The sequence below is a fragment of the Moschus berezovskii genome, chromosome 15, assembly GCF_049115385.1.
Source record: "Moschus berezovskii isolate FMDL1 chromosome 15, NW_MosBer_1.0, whole genome shotgun sequence".
Taxonomy (NCBI): Eukaryota; Metazoa; Chordata; class Mammalia; order Artiodactyla; family Moschidae; genus Moschus; species Moschus berezovskii.
Window position 1 is genome coordinate 61,922,371 of NC_142474.1, and position 20,635 is coordinate 61,943,005.

At 38.3% G+C, this 20,635-nt stretch overlaps 1 protein-coding gene across 2 annotated transcripts in view; it reads left to right on the top strand.

Moving 5' to 3' along the window:
* DNAJC1 (DnaJ heat shock protein family (Hsp40) member C1) overlaps nucleotides 1–20,635 on the top strand; it is a 197,015-nt gene that overhangs the window by 81,084 nt on the left and 95,296 nt on the right. For both annotated transcript variants that reach the window (XM_088844145.1, XM_055428263.2), the window contains exons 5-7: nucleotides 561–658; nucleotides 1,592–1,685; nucleotides 16,127–16,217. In XM_088844145.1, the coding sequence (XP_088700271.1) occupies nucleotides 561–658; nucleotides 1,592–1,685; nucleotides 16,127–16,217 (283 nt within the window). The remainder of the gene's footprint in view (nucleotides 1–560; nucleotides 659–1,591; nucleotides 1,686–16,126; nucleotides 16,218–20,635) is intronic.

Sequence of the window (20,635 nt, forward strand, 5' to 3'; positions counted from 1 at the left end):
AGCTATGTTTTCCTCATTGTCACCTTCTAGATATACATGTTTTTTATGCAAAATGATTTAGAATGATGATTTTAAAAGCTTTTAACTCAGTAAAATTTGAAATGAGTATAATTTCAGATATAAATTGGTTAAAAAATTATTACATTTTTGTTAGACTGATAGTTTATTCTGCCTGCTGTGGGCTTTTATTTATATGCTAAAGAGAAACATATTTATCAGTATTCATGAATTAGCATCTGTTTACTCATTCTTTTTGAAGTGACATTATTAAAGTTGAATGAATGAGAAAAAGTAAGTTGAATGCCTTCTCTTCTTAGAAAACTTTGATTGCTATGGAGATACACATGAATGACAGTACTGAACTTCATGTGTGTTTAAGGACTGGATACCATGACAACAGTTATTGTTAAAGATTGATGATTTTACTTAATCATGTTGGACCCTACATACATTTGCATAAATGTTCTTCTATAATGTTTACCCTTCACAGAAGACTCTTGATAACATTTGAAGAGTACATGTTAATGATAACCTGTAACCATAATTTTTTCCACATTAAGGATGAACTGCTCAGTAGAAAAAAGAGAGAAAAGAAAAAAAAGACAGGTGGCAAGACTGTGGATGTATCAAAACTTGGTGCTTCAGAAAAAAATGAAAGGTGGGAACATATGAAAACATGTTTATAATTCGAAATTGTTTTAAAATACGTCTTTAATGTGATCCCACTTTATATGTATATCCATTTCAAATATACCAACATTTACATCTGTATTCAGTTTATAAAAGACTAATAATGTTCCATAGTTTTAAGAAACAAATTCTAATCTTAAGCACAAGTTCTACAGGTTTTTCTCTTTGTAAAGTATTCATATATATTTAAATAATTAAACCCCTGAATTCTTGTTTAAAAATTTCTACTGAACTTTAGAAGCAAAATATTACTGAAAGAATCTATCACTGTAGCGTTTAACTCAGGAGTGACAGTATGTAGAGAGACAGTAATATGCAGTGCACTCAAAGAGATACCACCATTTCTCCTATTGATTCATAGGAAGAAATAAAGGGTTTAAATAGTTCACACAGCAGGGCAGGAACTGGATCAATGTGAGATGGAGATCAGAGACTATTCTGCCTGTCTTCTGTCCTGATGACATCAGTGAGTAATGCTTCAGTGAACTGCAAATGACATTAATTTTTATGTATTGGTTTGTTTATGCCACAATCTTCATATATGCTTGTCAGCACTTGGGGACACTGTGATGCTGTTTAGTCTTTTATAGCTGAAGTAATCATAAGGTCTAAGAACTCGTTTGGCCAAACTGATGAAAAGTCCAGGTTAGAAAGGGGGCTTTTGTACCTTTATCTTTATAACTTGATTATTCAAGTCCCCTTCCCCAAAACCTTAGTCTACTTACTATACATAATTGCATTTGTTGTACTAATATATTTCATGGTGGAATATGTCAGATTAAGTGATAACTGTCATAAATATTTCATTGAAAAGCTTTTTTGTTGAAATAGCCATCCAAAACAGAGTTCATGATTATTATAAAAATATTTTGTTTTTCAACTTTCTATACTTTGCTTTTAGGTTACTGGTGAAACCGCAGTGGCATGATTTGCTTCCCTGCAAGCTGGGAATTTGGTTTTGCCTTACACTAAAAGCATTGCCTCATCTAATCCAGGTAAAAAAAAATCTACCTCTTTCATATGATACTAGTGCTGCTTTGATTTTAATTATTCATGAAATAATTTATGCCTGCTATCTGAAGGCTGGATATACAGTAGATGCTTCATAATACTGATTGAATGAATAGTATTTTATAAGTATAAACCTAGTTTAGAATAGTTCTAAAGTTTATTTAGATATCTATTCCTTTCAGTTCAGTTCATCTATTCCTTTAGCTATCTCTTAATGTCGCTTTTAGAACACCTTGGAATTCCAAGACACTGAAAAAGGAAAAAACAATACTATCTTTAGGACATATATAAAAGCAATAACAATTTAATCATTTAAGGCATATCCAGTAAAAACAGAACTCAGATACCTTGTCACCATTATTTTAAAAGCATTTAAGTAAATAATGTGGGAAAAAACACTTTGTGTAAGTATTTGTATAATTAAGCAAAAGTAACGTTATGACCCGGAGAAGGCAATGGCAAGCCACTCCAGTACTATTGCCTAGAAAATCCCATGGATGGAGGAGCCTGGTTGGCTGTAGTCTGTGGGGTCGCTAAGGGTTGGACACGACTGAGCGACTTCACTTTCACTTTTCACTTTACACATTGGAGAAGGAAATGGCAACCCACTCCAGTGTTCTTGCCTGGAGAATCCCAGGGATGGGGGAGCCTGGTGGGCTTCCGTCTATGGGGTCACACAGAGTCGGACACGACTGAAGTGACTTAGCAGCAGCAACGTTATGACCAACCTAGATTGTATATTAAAAAGCAGAGACATTACTTTGCCAACAAAGGTTCGTCTAGTCAAGGCTATGGTTTTTCCCGTGGTCATGTATGGATGTGAGAGTTGGACTGTGAAGAAAGCTGATCGCCAAAGAATTTATGCTTTTGAACTGTGATGTTGGAGAAGACTCTTGAGAGTGCCGTGGACTGCAAGGAGATCCAACCAGTCCATTCTAAAGGAGATCAATCCTGGGTGTTCATTGGAGGGGCTGATGCTAAAGCTGAAACTGCAATACTTTGGCCACCTGATGCGAAGAATTGACCCACTGGAAAAGACTCTGATGCTGGGAGGGATTGGGGGCGGGAGGAGAAGGGGACGACAGAGAATGAGATGGCTGGATGGCATCACCGACTCGATGGACATGAGTTTGAGTGAACTCCGGGAGTTGGTGGTGGACAGGGAGGCCTGGGGTGCTGTGATTCATGGGGTCGCAAAGAGTCGGACACAACTGAGCGACTGAACTGAACTGAACTGAATACATAGGTTACCATTTTGTGTGCAGCTTTAAGAGGAGTGCAGATATTTTGTCTTATATTGTAATCGAAGTTTCTGTTGCTAGTCAGTCTTGCTCAAATGATAACCATATTTAAATGGCAGTTTCTCTCTTTTATATTTAGCATAACAGCACATTTCATTAGATTATCGTTTTGCTAATTTTAATTATTGCATCTGGTTAGAAAATTTCCAACACATAAACAGAATATTTGAAAGAATATATAATGGTTTGGTGTACAAATTTTGAAATTCTTTGAAGTTATAATTTTGGAGGAAATGTTTTCATTTCAGAAAACATGAAGAGTAAGAGCGAGAGATAATTTCTGTTTAACTCTGCTTACTTTTTTTCATATAGTGGCTGTTTTTCCTTATCGTTTAAGGAAGTGAGTGACTCCACCTTCTATATTTTATTCTTTTCCTCTAATGATGGAAATTATATTTGAAGGGAAAATTAACTAAAAGTTACTAATGTTTCTTCCTAACTTTTGAGCAATTATTTACCAGTTCTTTGTTAAAATATTTTCTTAATAGTTATTGCATACAGAATCATTTATTTTGTTTACATTTATAGAGACAATTGAAGTATTTTGGTAATTAAAAAAAAATTTTTTTTTAAAGTTGTTTAGCGTAGTGTTTATTTGGATAAAAATCCACAATCCTTGTATGCAGTATATGTAAGACTTAATAAGAGAGGGAAAATGTGTTTATCTTACTGGTATATTTGTGAGAAGATGTGACAGAAAAATATTTTTCGACATGATTTCTTACATTTTTAAGAGGATGATTTTTTTTTTTTTTTGCTAGCTTTACAATCTGTGTAATAGGCAAATCAGAGTACAGATCAATTTAATAGTCATGAGGCAGTATAAATATCACAAAGTGTCAGTCTGAAACACTTATTTTTTTCTTTTTTTTCATTTATTAAAAAAAACTTGTTGGAGTATAGTTGCTTTATGATGTTGTATTAGTTTCTACTGTACAGCAAAGTAAATCAACTATATGCATACATATACTGCCTCCCCCCAGCCCCCGCTTTTTTGGATTTTCTTCCCATTTAGGTCACCACAGAGCACTGAGAAGAGTTCTCTGTGCTACACAGTCAGTTCTCTTTAGTTACCTATTTTATACATAGTAGTGTATATATGTCAGTCTCCCAATTCATCCCAGTCACTTCTTTGTAATTTTAATCTAAGTCATTTGAAACAAAGTTTATTTGGTAAAATTAACATATTTCTTGGTTAGCATGCAGAGTAATTTGCACAAACAATCAATATATTAGAATGAGTTAGATTTACAAGTTATTGTTTTGCCTCATTGCAAATTTGTAGAAAACTTGTGAAAGTAAGGAATTTTGTAAAAACATTTTAGCCTCTTCAGAAACCTTCTAAAACTTTTGAATCAATTGGAAGTTTAATGTCTTTCTTATGTCTACTACCAAAACAATATAGTTGATTCTGATCCAAATTGTAATAGTGAAAGTATTTCAGATCCATAAACATACAACTTATACTTTCACAAACATCAGCAAAGCAATACTGAATAGTTGCTATTAGGATTAGATTTTGTTTGCTTTTTTTTTTTTTCTTGTAATCTTCTTTGACCTTTGTATTATCATTCATAGAATTGTGTAAAATGAATACATGTGCCTTATCTACAACACTGAAGTTTTTATGTGACACTTGTATGAGATCTTCTTAAATAAGGTACTTATGAAATTTATAGGAAACCCTTTTTACCTGAAGCAGTCTGGATTGGTAACTAACACAGTGGTGATAAAAGTCCTACTAGAGCAGATCAGGAAGCAACAGTTAGAACTGGAGATGGAACAACAGACTGGTTCCAAATAGGAAAAGGAGTACATCAAGGCTGTATATTGTCACCCTGCTTATTTAACTTATATGCAGAGTACATCATGAGAAACGCTGGGCTGGAAGAAGCACAAGCTGGAATCAAGATTGCCGGAAGAAATATCAATAACCTCAGATATGCAGATGACACCACCCTTATGGGAGAAAATGAAGAGGAACTCAAAAGCCTCTTGATGAAAGTGAAAGAGGAGAGTGAAAAGGTTGGCTTGAAGCTCAACATTCAGAAAACTAAGATCATGGCATCTGGTCCCATCACTTCATGGCAAATAGATGGAAAAACAGTGGAAACAGTGAGAGACTTTATTTTTTGGGCTCCAGAATCAGTGCAGATGGGGACTGCAGCCATGAAGTTAAAAGATGCTTACTCCTTGGAAGGAAAGTTATGACCAACCTAGATAGCATATTAAAAAGCAGAGACATTACTTTGCCAACCAAGGTCTGTCTAGTCAAGGCTGTGGTTTTTCCCGTGGTCATGTATGGATGTGAGAGGTGGACTGTGAAGAAAGCTGAGCGACAAAGAATTGATGCTTTTGAACTGTGGTGTTGGAGAAGACTCTTGAGAGTCCCTTGGACTACAAGGAGATCCAACCAGTCCATTCTAAAGGAGATCAATCCTGGGTGTTCACTGGAAGGACTGATGCTAAAGCTGAAACTGCAATACTTTGGCCACCTCATGCAACGAGTTGACTCACTGGAAAAGACTCTGATGCTGGGAGGGATTGGGGGCAGGAGGAGAAGGGGACGACAGAGGATGAGATGGCTGGATGGCATCACTGACTCAATGGACGTAAGTTTGAGTGAACTCTGGGAGTTGGTAATGGACAGGGAGGCCTGGCGTGCTGGGATTCATGGAGTGGCAAAGAGTCGGACACGGCTGAGTGACTGAACTGAACTGACCTGAGAGCCCTCAGTGTTTAAAAAGATGATACACATGACCTTTAGTGTTTTCTTCACCACTCTTGTAGTACAGGGCCATTATTTTATTTTTAAGCAGGAATCCTTTTTCTTGCATAAACCATCCCTATCATCTTGATTGAGAGGTTTGAAGACTTCCAGTGAATGGCCTTCGTACTTGCAGAACCTGTACCCAAATTTTGTTGTCATATCAACAGCTCTTCATTTCTACCCTTTTTCTTCCCATTCTTCCTCTAAATATCCATTCTTTATTACAGTTCACATGCATGTATGGTTGGTTATCCAGTAGGATTAGTTTAGCAGGTTCAATAAAAATTTATTAAACACAGTATCAGAACAAGGCACTTTAAAAGCCCTTACAGTCAGAGTTTATATCACATAAATTAAAATAATTGGGATACAATATGATATATGAGCTGCATATCTGTAGTATAAACAGTGACTTCTATAGATGTTCTGAGAACTAAGATTGTCTCTGTGTAAGATAACCAAGGAAAATTTGAGCCAAGTCTTGAAAGAATTGTACAACTGCTTTTTTTAAAAAAAGAAAATACCACATAGCCCACTACTATCATCCAAGACTATATCCCAAGTCAGCAGACTCTGAATATAGCCATTTAGGAGTTTAATAGATAAATCTGACAAATCTCTTAAAGAACATTGAGTCAGAAAAGTGTTTCCGTCACACAGGTCTGTCAAAGATATGTATACATTGTTAGAAATGGGAAAGTTAAAGTGCATAGTGGGCAGATCAAAATGGTTCTCTGATCAAGCAGGGTAGAGGTAAAAATATTTCTTTGATAGCTCCCCTTGCATTTTGAGAAGGTCCTTATTACCTCCGGTACGGGTTTTATTCCTTTCCTTCGCTCTGAAGAAGATATTGGAAAAACTATAAGATGTAGTAGTTTAGAAGAATGAAACCAGTAACTGAAAGTGATTATACTTGACACATATAAAATATCTGATGTTAAATTAGTATCAAACATTTCCTAGATTGGAAAATCTTGAAAGAAAAAACACATGGATATTACGATATTTAGCAAAATGTGTATCCCCATATCATTCATATACCCACATAGGCAGAAGTATAAAGTCAAATGAGAAACCAAAGAAAAAGAATATAGAGAGTGTTTGTAAATTAATATGTCCACAGAATTTGGAGAGAACATTACATTAAAGAGGAGTAAAGATACAAAAAAGATCTTCACGACCAAGATAGTCACGATAACGTGATCACTGACCTAGAGCCAGACATCTTGGAATGTGAAGTCAAGTGGGCCTTAGAAAGCATCACTACTAACAAAGCTAGTGGAGGTGATGGAATTCCAGTTGAGCTATTTCAAGTCTTGAAAGATGATGCTGTGAAAGTGCTGCACTCAATATGCCAGCAGATTTGGAAAACTCAGCAGTGGCCACAGGACTGGAAGAGGTTAGTCTTCATTCCAATCCCAAAGAAAGGCAATGCCAAAGAATGCTCAAACTACCGCACAATTGCACTCATCTCACACGCTAGTAAAGTCATGCTCAAAATTCTCCAAGCCAGGCTTCAGCAGTATGTAAACCATGAACTCCCAGATGTTCAAGCAGGTTTTAGAAAAGGCAGAGGCACCAGAGATCAAATTGCCAAAATCCGCTGGATCATGGAGAAAGCAAGAGAGTTTCAGAAAAACATCTATTTCTGCTTCATTGACTATGCCAAAGCCTTTGACTGTGTGGATCACAATAAACTGTGGAACATTCTGAAAGAGATGGGAATCCCAGACCACCTGATCTGCCTCTTGAGAAACCTGTATGCAGGTCAGGAAGCAACAGTTAGAACTGGACATGGAACAACAGACTGGTTCCAAATAGGAAAAGGTGTACGTCAAGGTTGTATATTGTCACCTTGCTTATTTAACTTATATGCAGAGTACATCATGAGGAACGCTGGGTTGGAAGAAGCACAAGATGGAATCAAGATTGCTGGGAGAAATATCAATAACCTCAGATATGCAGATGACACCACCCTTATGGCAGAAAGTGAAGAGGAACTCAAAAGCCTCTTGATGAAAGTGAAAGAGGAGAGTGAAAAGGTTGGCTTGAAGCTCAACATTCAGAAAACGAAGATCATGGCATCTGGTCCCATCACTTCATGGGAAATAGATGGAAAAACAGTGGAAACAGTGTCAGACTTTTTTTTTTGGGCTCCAAAATCACTGCAGATGCTGATTGCAGCCATGAAATTAAAAGACACTTGCTCCTTGGAAGGAAAGTTATGACCAACCTTGATAGTATATTAAAAAGCAGAGACATTACTTTGCCAACCAAGGTCCATCTAGTCAAGGCAATGGTTTTTCCTGTGGTCATGTATGGATGTGAGAGTTGGACTGTGAAGAAGGCTGATCGCCGAAGAATTGATGCTTTTGAACTGTGGTGTTGGAGAAGACTCTTGAGAGTCCCTTATACTGCAAGGAGATCCAACCAGTCCATTCTAAAGGAGATCAATCCTGGATGTTCATTGGAGGGACTGATGCTAAAGCTGAAACTGCAATACTTTGGCCACCTCATGTGACAAGTTGACTCACTGGAAAAGACTCTGATGCTGGGAAAGGTTGGGGGCCGGAGGAGAAGGGGACGACGGAGAATGAGATGGCTGGATGGCATCACCGACTCTGTGGACATGAGTTTGGGTGAACTCCGGGAGTTGGTGATGGACAGGGAGGCCTGGCGTGCTGTGATTCATGGGGTCGCGGAGAGTCGGACACGACTGAGCGACTGAACTGAAAACTGAACTGAACTGAAAATGCGTGACTGTTTGCAGAGAAACTTCGGAAACTTGAGAATAATGTGTTTATACAGCAAAAAAAGGCAGGTGGAGTAATCAACAGAAGACATGCAATGTGAATTAGAATATAACAAGGAACTTGGTGTGTATCAGGAGAGTCATAGTGTGCTTTCAGGCTAGAATTTAATTTTAGCATTAAAAGTATAGCCCTAATGACACTCCGTATCTTCCCAGTCCGTGTTCTCACAGAACAGAAAGGAGTACACAATCTCTTGGAATCTGACTAAACCAGTCTTCTGTGTGGACTGTATTCAGCCTGTAACCCCAAGAAAATTTTCTAACCTCCAAAATGCCCTTAGATATTTTTTATTTGATCATATATATTTTGAAACATATTCATAGCAATGTGAGTAGCAAAAACTGATGAAATATAACCAGTGCACTGCGCATATTTTCAGTTTAACTGCCTGTTTGTGTTGGAGCTTCATTTATTTAGGCCCATTAAAAATTTAGATTGCTAACACCACTGATTCTCATAGAAATTAGTAAGTATCAAATATCCCAAAATTACAAATTACCAGTCTAAATCATAGTTCATAGTTCTCTACCTTTCCTGAGGTGGAAAGATCTTAAGTATTCAGAATTTATTTGCTCGCTTGTTTGTTGTTTCTGAGAATTCACCATTTAAATTGCTCTCTATCTGCTATGTTACATTTCTCAGTAACATAATCTATAAAACATGCAACTCCTTTAGGAGTTCATTGCCTGAAATTGTTCATTTTTCTCATCGTTAAGTCCCGGTCCCCCATCTTTTCTCACTACCAAGTTGATCTTATATGAACACAGACTAGAAATTATGGTACAAAATTCCCAGCATGCATATGTCCACCTTATCAGGATTTATGGGCTTCTGAAGAGCAGTGGCCGAGAAAACAGAAGAATCTTCTCTGTGGTCCTGTGGCTTTTACCTTAAATTGAAAGTTGCCTGAGAGTAAAGGGAACACTGTACTTTATACAGCTGTTTATAAAGGGAGGCCTCCTCCCTCCCAAGAAGCTTCTTCCATGGAAACAGCTCTGGACACGCCCAGGGGTTGCCCTCTACAGTCATGCCCTTCATTCTAACCCCTTTGCTTCTGCTTGCTGGGACAGAAACCAAATAAACAAAACATTCACAGCTAATTAGCAGGAGGAAAAGCTTCTAAAAGACTCAGAGGCATTTGCAGCAAGCTTAGTTGCCTTCCCTTCTGCTCAAAGTTAAACACAGATTTTCCAAGGGATACGGAAGCTTACTTTTTTAGTATTCTCAGAACTTCTTGAAAAATTTTGCAGACAGGCACACTTTACATAGAGAATACATAAACCAGTGAAAAAATTTGGGAAAACTCATCTGAATTTTTATAAGGCTGAAACTACTGCCTCAGAAGGACAAAGGGATACAGGAGAATTGGAAAGACCTCACAACATAACAAACATTCCATTCCTTCCACCCTCTGAAAGGAGGCCATAAGATGCAATTATTCAGAGGTCCAAAGACAGAATATAAAGTAGAGTTACATAGAAAAGATTTAAAAACCACAAAATGTTAGGCAGGTAGGATGTTAGAGAGACACAGTCTCATTGAGTCCATATTTTATAGCTGAAAAAATACTTAAGACTCAGATTGGTGAGACCGTTTGCCCAAAGTGACACAATTAGTTCATGGTAGAAATGAATCTTAAAGCAGAGGAAAGTAAATTTAAAATATAAGAAATATAAAAGCTAAGAAAGGCTAAGTTTTTTCCACTGTTGGATAATGAGCTTGGTAACTAGTCTCATGGTCTGTGAGTAAGCTATCTGATCTTACATTCTCTGTATGGATATTGAGGCAGATTGTAGTTTTTATAAAAGTTGTAGAGGATTCTTGCATTGAGTTGGGGCTGAATAGATGGCTTCTGTGGTCTCTTCTGTCTCTTAGCCCAAATGGAAAAGTCACTTTGGGCCTTCTCTCTCTTAGAATATACCGACTCAGGCACAGGAAAACAAAGCTTCTTGTTTCCTGTTTTATTTTTATTACTCTTGTGAACTTAGTATTATTATAGTTCTGTGCAAAGAAAAACTCTTATTCAAAGTATGAAATTTAGAAGTTTTCTTATATTCTTCACTATAATTTTATACATTGTATGTAACTATATATTACATGTAACTCTTGAGATTATGTGCATGCTAAGTCGCTTCAGAGTTGGAAATGACTCTCTGTAACCCCATGGACTCTAGCCTGCCAGGCTCCTCTGTCCATGGGATTCTCCAGGCAAGAATACTGGAGTGGGTTGCCAGTCCCTTCTCCAGGGGATCTTCCCGACCAGGGCTTGAACCTGGACCTGCCACATTGCAGGCAAACTGTTTACTGTCTGAGCCACCAGGGAAGTAATTTTCTACATTGTACGTAATTACACATTAAGATTATAGTATCAGTCAGTTGGAGAACAAAATTTAATAATAGAACAGTTGAATTTGTGGACAGATTTTCAAAACTGCACTTCAATGGTATTCTCCTGTGTTGAAGGTTATATGTAAGCTTCAAACAAGAGATACGTGCTGTCACACAGTAAAAGAGCAATGGAGTGTCCTCCATCCTTCTTGCACCTACGTCTCTTCAGAGTTCTTCCTGGAGGAGGAAATGGCAACCCACTCCAGTATCCTTGCCTGGAAAATCCCATGGACAGAGGAGCCTGGTGGGCTATAGTCCATGGGGTCGTGAAGAGTCACACACGACTGAGTATCTGAGCAGAGTTCTTCCATGGTGGTACTGTTTCCCTGCTCGTACCCCTCTAAATTTAACCCCCTTCTTTCTTAAGATTATTTTTGGATGGTTTAATATTTTAAAGTTTATATGGAGAAGGAAAAGTAAACTGAAACATGACAAGCAATGCCAGTTCAGCACGGTATTTTTATCACTTAAATATGTTTCAGTAATGTTAAAAAGAAAGGTTTGTAATAAGGGATATCTTCCATCTCTTAGCTAACTAACCTTCAGTTCAGTTCAGTTCAGTCGTTCAGTCGTGTCCGACTCTCCGCGACCCCATGAATCACAGCACGCCAGGCCTCCCTGTCCATCACCAACTCCCGGAGTTCACTCAAACCCATGTCCACAGAGTCGGTGATGCCATCCAGCCATCTCTCTCTCGGTCGTCCCCTTCTCCTCCTGCTCCCAACCTTTCCCAGCATCAGAGTCTTTTCCAGTGAGTCAACTTGTCGCATGAGGTGGCCAAAGTATTGCAGTTTCAGCTTTAGCATCAGTCCTTCCAATGAACACCCAGGATCGATCGCCCTTAGAATGGACTGGTTGGATCTCCTTGCGGTACAAGGGACTCTCAAGAGTCTTCTCCAACACCACAGTTCAAAAGCATCAGTTCTTTGGCGATCAGCTTTCTTCACAGTCCAACTCTCACATCCATACATGACCACGGGAAAAACCATAGCCTTGACTAGATGGACCTTGGTTGGCAAAGTAATGTCTCTGCTTTTTAATATACTATCAAGGTTGGTCATAACTTTCCTTCCAAGGAGCAAGCGTCTTTTAATTTCATGGCTGCAATCAGCATCTGCAGTGATTTTGGAGTCCAAAAAAATAAAGTCTGACACTGTTTCCACTGTTTTTCCATCTATTTCCCATAAAGTGATGGTACCAGATGCCATGATCTTCGTTTTCTGAATGTTGAGCTTCAAGCCAACCTTTTCACTCTCCTCTTTCACTTTCATCAAGAGGCTTTTGAGTTCCTCTTCACTTTCTGCCATAAGGGTAGTGTCATCAGCATATCTGAGATTACTGATATTTCTCCCAGCAATCTTGATTCCAGCTTGTGCTTCTTCCAGCCCCGCGTTCCTCATGATGTGCTTTGCATATAAGTTAAATAAGCGAGGTGACAATATACAGCCTTGACATACTCCTTTTCCTATTTGGAACCAGTCTGTTGTTCCATGACCAGTTCTGACTGTTGCTTCCTGACCTGCATACAGGTTTCTCAAGAGGCAGGTCAGGTGGTCTGGGATTCCCATCTCTTTCAGAATGTTCCACAGTTTATTGTGATCCACACAGTCAAGGGCTTTGGCATAGTCGATGAAGCAGAAATACATGTTTTTCTGGAACTCCCTTGCTTTCTCCATGATCCAGCGGATGTTGGCAATTTGATCTCTGGTGCCTCTGCCTTTTCTAAAACCTGCTTGAACATCTGGTTGGGAATACTATATCTTCACAGTTTAGCTAAATTAGCATTATTAGGGAGCCTTTCCTGATCAGGCCAACTGAAAATTTCCCATTGTATATTCTCTGTACTAACTCTATAGCACTTGCTATTTATATCAACCAGGATAGACTATGATAAGGTGCAGATCATCTTAAAATTCCAGTGATTTGAACTTTGTTTCCAGTGTCTTCCACTTATGTATCATAAGGAGACATGCTGCTCTAACTTGCCACTTCAATTCAGTTCAGTTCAGTCGCTCAGTCGTGTCTGACTCTCTGTGACCCCATGAATCACAGCACGCCAGGCCTCCCTGTCCATCACCAACTCCCGGAGTTTACTCAAACTCATGTCCACAGAGTTGGTGATGCCACTTAGGGACTCAGAATAATGATGTCTTCACCATCTTTTGGCTGAATGCATCTAGGTCCTGTGGCCTTCTTGCTCTCTATGGCAGAAGTGAGAACTGAGGGTTTACACACCCTTTTTTGGTATTTGGTTTGAAGGGACACATATTTCTAACCACCGCCTGCCCAGAGCTAACCCCATAATCCCATGTAATCTCAAGAGAATAAGGAAATGTGGGGAAACAAATAGAACATTGGGTATGCACTACTCTCTCTTTACATTTTGGGTTGGCCATAAAGGACTTTTGCTTTTTAAGTAAAAAGACACATTTTTCATTTTCACTAAGAATTTTATGAGCAGTGTGTTCCACTACTTTCTGCCATTTTTTCAGGCAACTTCATGATTCCATCTTCTCAAAACTTCTTATCTTTTTGAGCAAAAAGCTGTTTGAGGTGCCTTTTCGAGTCCTCCAGGGAATAGAAATTTTTTCCCTTAAGTGAACTTTTAAAGATCAAAATAAATGGAAAGCTGAAGGTACAATGTCTGGTGAATACAGAGGATGAATCAGAACTTCCTAGCTAAGCTGTAACAGTTTTTGCCTGATATTCAAAGAAACATGTGATCTTGTGGTATCCTGATGGAAAATTATGCATTTTCTGTTGACTAATTCCAGATACTTTATGTCCAGCGCTGCCTTCAATTGGTCTAACTGGGTGCCGTACTTGTTGGGTTAATCGTTTGGTTTTCCGGAAGGAACTCATAATAGAGGACTCCCTTCCAATCCCACCATATACACAACATTACTTTCTTTGGATGAAGACTGGAATTTGGTGTGGTTGGTGGTGGTTCATCACTTATTACAGTCTCTTCTGTTCCAAATGATTGAACGGTATCCACTTTTAATTGCCCGTCACAAATTGTTTTAAAAATGAAATGTCTTTGTTACGTTTCAGTAGATAATCGCATGCAGAAATATAGTCAAGGTTTTCTTTGCTTAACTTGTGTGACTCCCAAACATCAAATCCATTAACATAGCCAAGCTAGTACAAATGATTTTCAGCACTTGATTTGGATGTTTTGAGTAGGTCGGCTGTGTCCTGCGTGGTACAGCATTGATGTTCTCAATTAATGTCTCGATGTGATCACTGTCAACTTCAACTGGTCCACCTGACCGTGGAGCATCGTCCTGTCAGAAATCTCTGGCATGAAACTTCACAAACCATTTCTGACATATGCAATCAGTCACAGCACCTTCTCCATTCATTGTACAAATCTTTTTTTTTGCGTTTCAGTTGCATTTTTACCTCTCTTGAAATAATAAACCCTAATAAGCAAAAAATGTTGCTTTTCTCCTTCCATCTTCAATACTAAAATGGCTACACAGAAATGTACCAATAGGATTTTTTTTATTAATGCAGAGTGATATGACAGCTGTCACAATACAATCTAACGATTGTTTTCGAATAAAGACAACTAAGTGCTATTAGAGCTGTCTTATGGAAAAAAACAAACTGAACAGTCTTTCTGAGGGTACAGGGAATGTTAAAGGACTGTAAATTCTTAACCTGAACCTCTGTTGAAATTTAAAGTATATATGGGCATGGGAGGGATGAGTAAGTCTGGTGTATGACATCTGTGCCCTTCAAAGACCCCAGGAGAAAGCTTTAATTTGGATAGGCATGGCTGAAAAGACAGACTCCCATTCTATGGTTTAAGTGTTCATGCATTTCCATCTGAATTGTGGTAGACCAAGGATTGAGTTTATTCCTTCACTTCCTGCAGAAATAAAACCCTGTCAGAAGGCTCTAGGAATCCCAAAGTCTGGGAATGTTACCCTAGAGTTATCCTTGATATCTCTCCTTTTCTTATTCCATACCAGTCAGTCATCAAGCTCTTTCATTTCTTTCTTTACAAATTTCTCACATCTTTCAATCTAGTTCAGTTCAAAAACACTTATTGAGTGCCTTCTGGATTCTAGATACTGTGCTCTGAGCATACAAGTTCCCTTGTCTCAAATTTCTCATTTTCTAGGAGAGAATACTACGATACAAGCAACCATAGAGATAAGTTTAAATACAGAAGCAGTATACAGGAAGGGATTAGTCTTCCAGGGAAGGTCAGAAAGATTTGCACAAGAGGAGTGATGCTTGAATAGGGTTTTCAAGGATGAATAGGAGTTCTTAAGAAAAAAGGTAGGGGAGCAAAATACTCTAGTTAGACGGCAAAGGATATAGAAAGACATAGAAGCATAGCACAGTGTAGCCTGGCAGCTAGAAGTAGTATTTTTATAGAATAGATGAAGTTTGAGTCAAGAGGTGTTGAAAAATGATCTGGTTTTGCTTTTATCACTGTTAGGAGCTTCATATGCCTGAAACACCAACTTGTTTATTTCCATGTCTGTGATTATTGAAGGCCTAGTCTTTTTTTTTTTTTTGATACTCTGCTAAAGTCTCACCTATCCTAAATTCTCCTTCTTGAGACTTTAGCCACTGTGCCTTGACACCTAACTATTTGCATACAGTATGTGTTCTCAATCCTCAACTCTCAATGGAGTCTTTCACTTGTATCTCCGTGGTCATAGATGTCTCATAATCAGATTTGCATATAGTGATTTTGAAAATCTTTTGGAGTTAAGGGACTAATATGAAAATACTGTTTGTACTTTGTCACAATAATATAATTTACTGTACTATCAAATAATTCAGTTCAGCAAGTATGTTTTTCTGATTTCTGTCCACACACAATATTGAGAAAACATGCAATAGAAGAAAACAGGAAGAGAATACCTCCCTTACGTTTCTAAGATAAAAGGCTTTACTTAAACATATTTAATACACTCATATAATTTCTGGCTTTCATTAGTTCTCTAAGAGAGATGTATCATAGAGAACTGCTTATTCAATTTCTTCTGTTCATCATAAAATTTGAAAACATAAACACAGAGGAAAACTACTTATTAAATGAATATGCTGCTTTAAATTGAAGTTATGTGGAAAATACCATCAAAGGAAACTGACTTTTATGTTAATTTATTTGTAACTTCTTTTTTCAGGATGCTGGGCAGTTTTATACTAAATATAAAGAAACAAGATTGAAGGAAAAGGAAGATGAATTGACAAGAGCTGAACTTGAAACACTTCAAAGTGAGTTTTAAACACTGTCTTATTATATTCACTATATTATATAAAACTGATTATTTAAACTTGGATTTTTCCTTAAATTCAGTAGTAATTAAGTTTTCTGTGCTTTCTTTGCTACTCTTTAAATAGACTTACTTACACTTAATGTACTACATGTATAAAATACTATATTAGTAATTTCTGAACCACCCACTACTCAGTATCAGATGGAGGGATAAAAAATGGAGTCATGTAGTTCCTTTCATCTGTACGTTTGTGTGCTTAGTTGCTCAGTCGTGTCTGACTCTCTGTGACCCCATGGACCATAGCCCACCAGGTTCCTCGTTCATGGGATTCTCCAGGTAAGAATACTGGAGCAGGTAGCCGTTCCCTCCTCCAGGGGATCTTCCTGACCTAGGGACTGAACCTGGGTCTCCTGCATTGCAGGCATATTCTTCATTGTCTGAGCCACCAGGAAAGCCCCCTTTAATCTGGGAGGCATCTAAAATCTAGAAAGTCCTTAAACACTCCAGTGTTACAGTTGTCATTAATATTTAGTGCGGATCACCAACTTGCTGTAAGCCTGAAAATGTCAATGATTTTTGTTTTGAAAGTCTTTGTTTCATTTGTATTATTGTTATATAACATGAAAAACCTTGACTAAACTATCAGTATGTCGATGACTTCCATGAAACACTAGAGACAGTTCTTGCTGATTTTAGGAAGAGTTGAACATACTGTTAAAGAAGGCATTTTCCCAGCCCTGGTCATTCTAATGTTCTATATCTACATCCTTCCCACACATTCTTCCTTTTATACTGTTTTATTTTTTTAACATGGTTTTATTTTTGTCCAGAGCATTTAATACTACTTAACATTAATTTATAAATTAATTTTGTTTACCATCTGGTCTTCTCAATAGAAAGTAAGCTTCATGAGAGTAAGGATTTTATCTATTTTCTTCAATGTTATGACTATCTAAGGACCTTAAAGAATCCCTGGCACACAATAGGTACTTAATAGGTAATTGTTGATTGAATTCGTGGAGGGGAAGTCTTCTTTTTTATTTTTAATTTCAGTATGAATGTTCTTGGTTCAAACTTCATTCCCTTCCACCTACCTAGATTCCTAGAGAAGTGATATGGACTAATGTGGGCACAGAAAACTGTACAGACACTCTTAATACTCAGTCACTTCACACATCCAAATGTATATAAATATGCAGCATGTGAGATTTACAGAATAACTTGCATGCCTTAGCTATTCATGCAGCCCACAGAAGTCATTTAGGCAAATGAAGCTGGAAAAGAGCAACTGTGTTAGTATTCCCATGCAGTTCACATTTTCAATATATAGAAAAATAGCTATAGCAAGTACCCTTCATAAAGTGAAAGTCTAGCTTTCTGCCTTTACCTAAACACCAACCATAGTTTGAGAATAAAGGAGGATTATGTTGTCTCCAAAACCAGAGTCCATTGCCATTACCTAAATGTGTGACTTTGAGGATTTTATTTTCGTTTCCTAATCTGTCAAAAAACCATGTGGGACTAGGTGATCCCAGTGTTAGTTTTCTACTGTTGCTGTAACAAATGGCCACAGATTTAGTGGCTTAAATACAAATGCATCATCATACAGTTATGTGGGTCAGAAGTCAGACATGAGTCTCACTGGGCTAAAGTCAAGTTTATCACGCAAGGCTGATTCCTTTTCCAGCTTCTCGAGGCCCCCATATTCCTTGGATCATGGCGCCCTTCCTTTTCCTTCAGAGCTAGCAATGTTGCATCTCTGATTATTCTGTAGTCACATTTCTGTCTGATCATAATGGGGAAAAGTTCTCTGCTTTTAAGGACTTGTGATTAGACTGGACCAACTTGGATAATTCAGGATAGTCTCTCCTGTCTTAAGGTGCTCAAGTTTAATCCCATCTGCAAAGTCTCTTTTGCCATGTAAGGTAAAATATTCTCAGGTTCTGGGCATCAGAACACAGTCATGTTTAGGGGACCATTTTTACCCTCTACAGCCTTCTAGTGTCTGGGTAGCTTTAGAACAGGGACTTCCTTTATCATCTTTGTGTCTGCAGCATTTAATATAGCATCTTGGCACATAGTAAATGTTTAATAAATGGATGAATGACTTAAGAGATGAATTAATGTAACCATGAATATTAATGAGTGTTAATATTAACGATGCAGAAAACAAACTTATGGTGACCAAGGGAGAAGGGGGAGAGTTAATTAGACTAGGATTGACATATACACAGTACTATATATAAAATATAAAATATGGATAACTAATAAGGACCTACTGCATGGCACAGGGAACTCTTGTCAACACTCTGTAATAGGAAAAAAGTCTATAAGAGTGGGTATATGTATATATGTATAACTGATTCACCATGCTATACAGCAGAAGCTAACATAACCTTTTAAATCAACTATACTCCAATAAAAATTAAAAAAAACAACGTTTCAACAAATACAATATAATATTCAGGTTAACCGTTAACTGTTTAAAACAGACTCTGTTTAAGAGGGGGAAATTTAGGATGCTAGAGGATTATATATTAAGATTGACTGATGTGTGTTTTGGAGAGTAAGGGTGGACAGATGGTTCAGTTCAGTCGCTCAGTCGTGTCCGACTCTTTGCGACCCCATGAACCACAGCACTCCAGGCCTCCCTGTCCATCACCAACTCCCGGAGTTCACTCAAACTCATGTCCATCAAGTCGGTGATGCCATCCAGCCATCTCATTCTCTGTCATCCCCTTCTCCTCCCACCCCCAATACTTCCCAGCATCAGAGTCTTTTCCAGTGAGTCAGCTCGTCACATGAGGTGGCCAAAGTATTGGAGTTTCAGCTTTAGCATCAGTCCTTCCAATGAACACCCAGGATTGATCTCCTTTAGAATGGACTGGTTGGATCTCCTTGCAGTCCAAGGGACTCTCAAGAGTCTTCTCCAGAACCACAGTTCATTAATATATCCAGAGATGCAAGCTGGATTTACAAAAGGTAGAGGAATCAGAGATCAAATTGCCAATATTCATTGAATCATTGAAAAAGCAAGAGAATTCCCCCAAAAAATTTACTTCTGCTTTATTTGATATGTCAAAGCCTTTGACTGTGTGGATCACAACAAACTGTGGAAGATTCTTAAAAGAGATGGAAATACTAGGCAACCATACCTGTCTCTGGAGAAACCTGCATGCAGGACGAGGCAGCAGTTAAGAACCAGACATAGAACAATGGACTGGTTCAAAATTGGAAAAGGAGTACATCAAAGCTATATATTGTCACCCTGCTTATTTAACATATATGCAGAGTACATCATGCAAAATGCTGGGCTGGATGAAACAAAAGCTGTAATTAAGATTGCCAGGAGAAATATCAGCAACCTCAGATATGTATATGATACCACTTCAGTAGCAGAAAATGAAGAGGCACTAGAGAGCCTCTTAATGAAAGAGGAGAATGAAAAAGCTGGCTTAAAACTCAACATTCAAAAAACTAAGATCATAGCTTCTGGTCCCATCACTTCATGGCAAATGAAGTGAAGTCGCTCAGTCGTGTCTGACTCTTTGTGACCCCATGGACTGTAACCTACCAGGCTCCTCCATCCCTGGGATTCTCCAGGCAGGAATACTGGAGTGGGTTGCCATTTCCTTCTCCAGGAGATCTTCCCAACCCAGGGATCGAACCTGAGTCTCCCGTATTGCAGGCAGACGCTTTACCATCTGAGCCACCAGGGAAGCTCTGGGAGAAAAGTGGAAACAGGGACAGTCTTTATTTTCTTGGGCTCCAAAATCACTGTGGATGGTGACCGCAACCACAAAATTAAAAGATGTTGCTCCTTGGAAGAAAAGCTATGACAAACCCAGTTAGCATATTAAAAAGCAGAGACATCACTTTACCAGTAAAGGTCCATATAGTCAAAGCTATGGTTTTTATAGTGGTTATGTGTGGCTGTGGGAGTTGGACTATAAAAAAGACTGAGTGCTGAAGAATTGATGCTTTTGAACTGTGGTGTTGGAGAAGACTCTTGAGAGTCCCTTGGACAGAAAGGAGATAAAACCAATCAATCCTAAAGGAAATCAGTCCTGAATATTCATTGGAAGGACTGAAGCTGAAGCTCCAGTACTTTGGCCACCTGATGCAAAGAGCCGACTCATTGGAAAAGACCCTATTGCTGGGAAACACTGAGGGCAAGAGGGGAAGTGGTGACAGAGGATGAGACAGTTGGATGGCATCCCTGACCCAATGGACATGTGTCTGAGCACACTCCAGGAGATGGTGAAGGACAAGGAAACCTGGTGTGCTGCAGTCCATGGGGTGGCAAAGAGTTGGACACTACTTAGTGACTGAAAAACAAAACCAAAGATTGAAACAGAAGTTGGTATTATAGCAATTGTTGAAACAGTTTTAATTAAATTAAATAAATCAATGAAT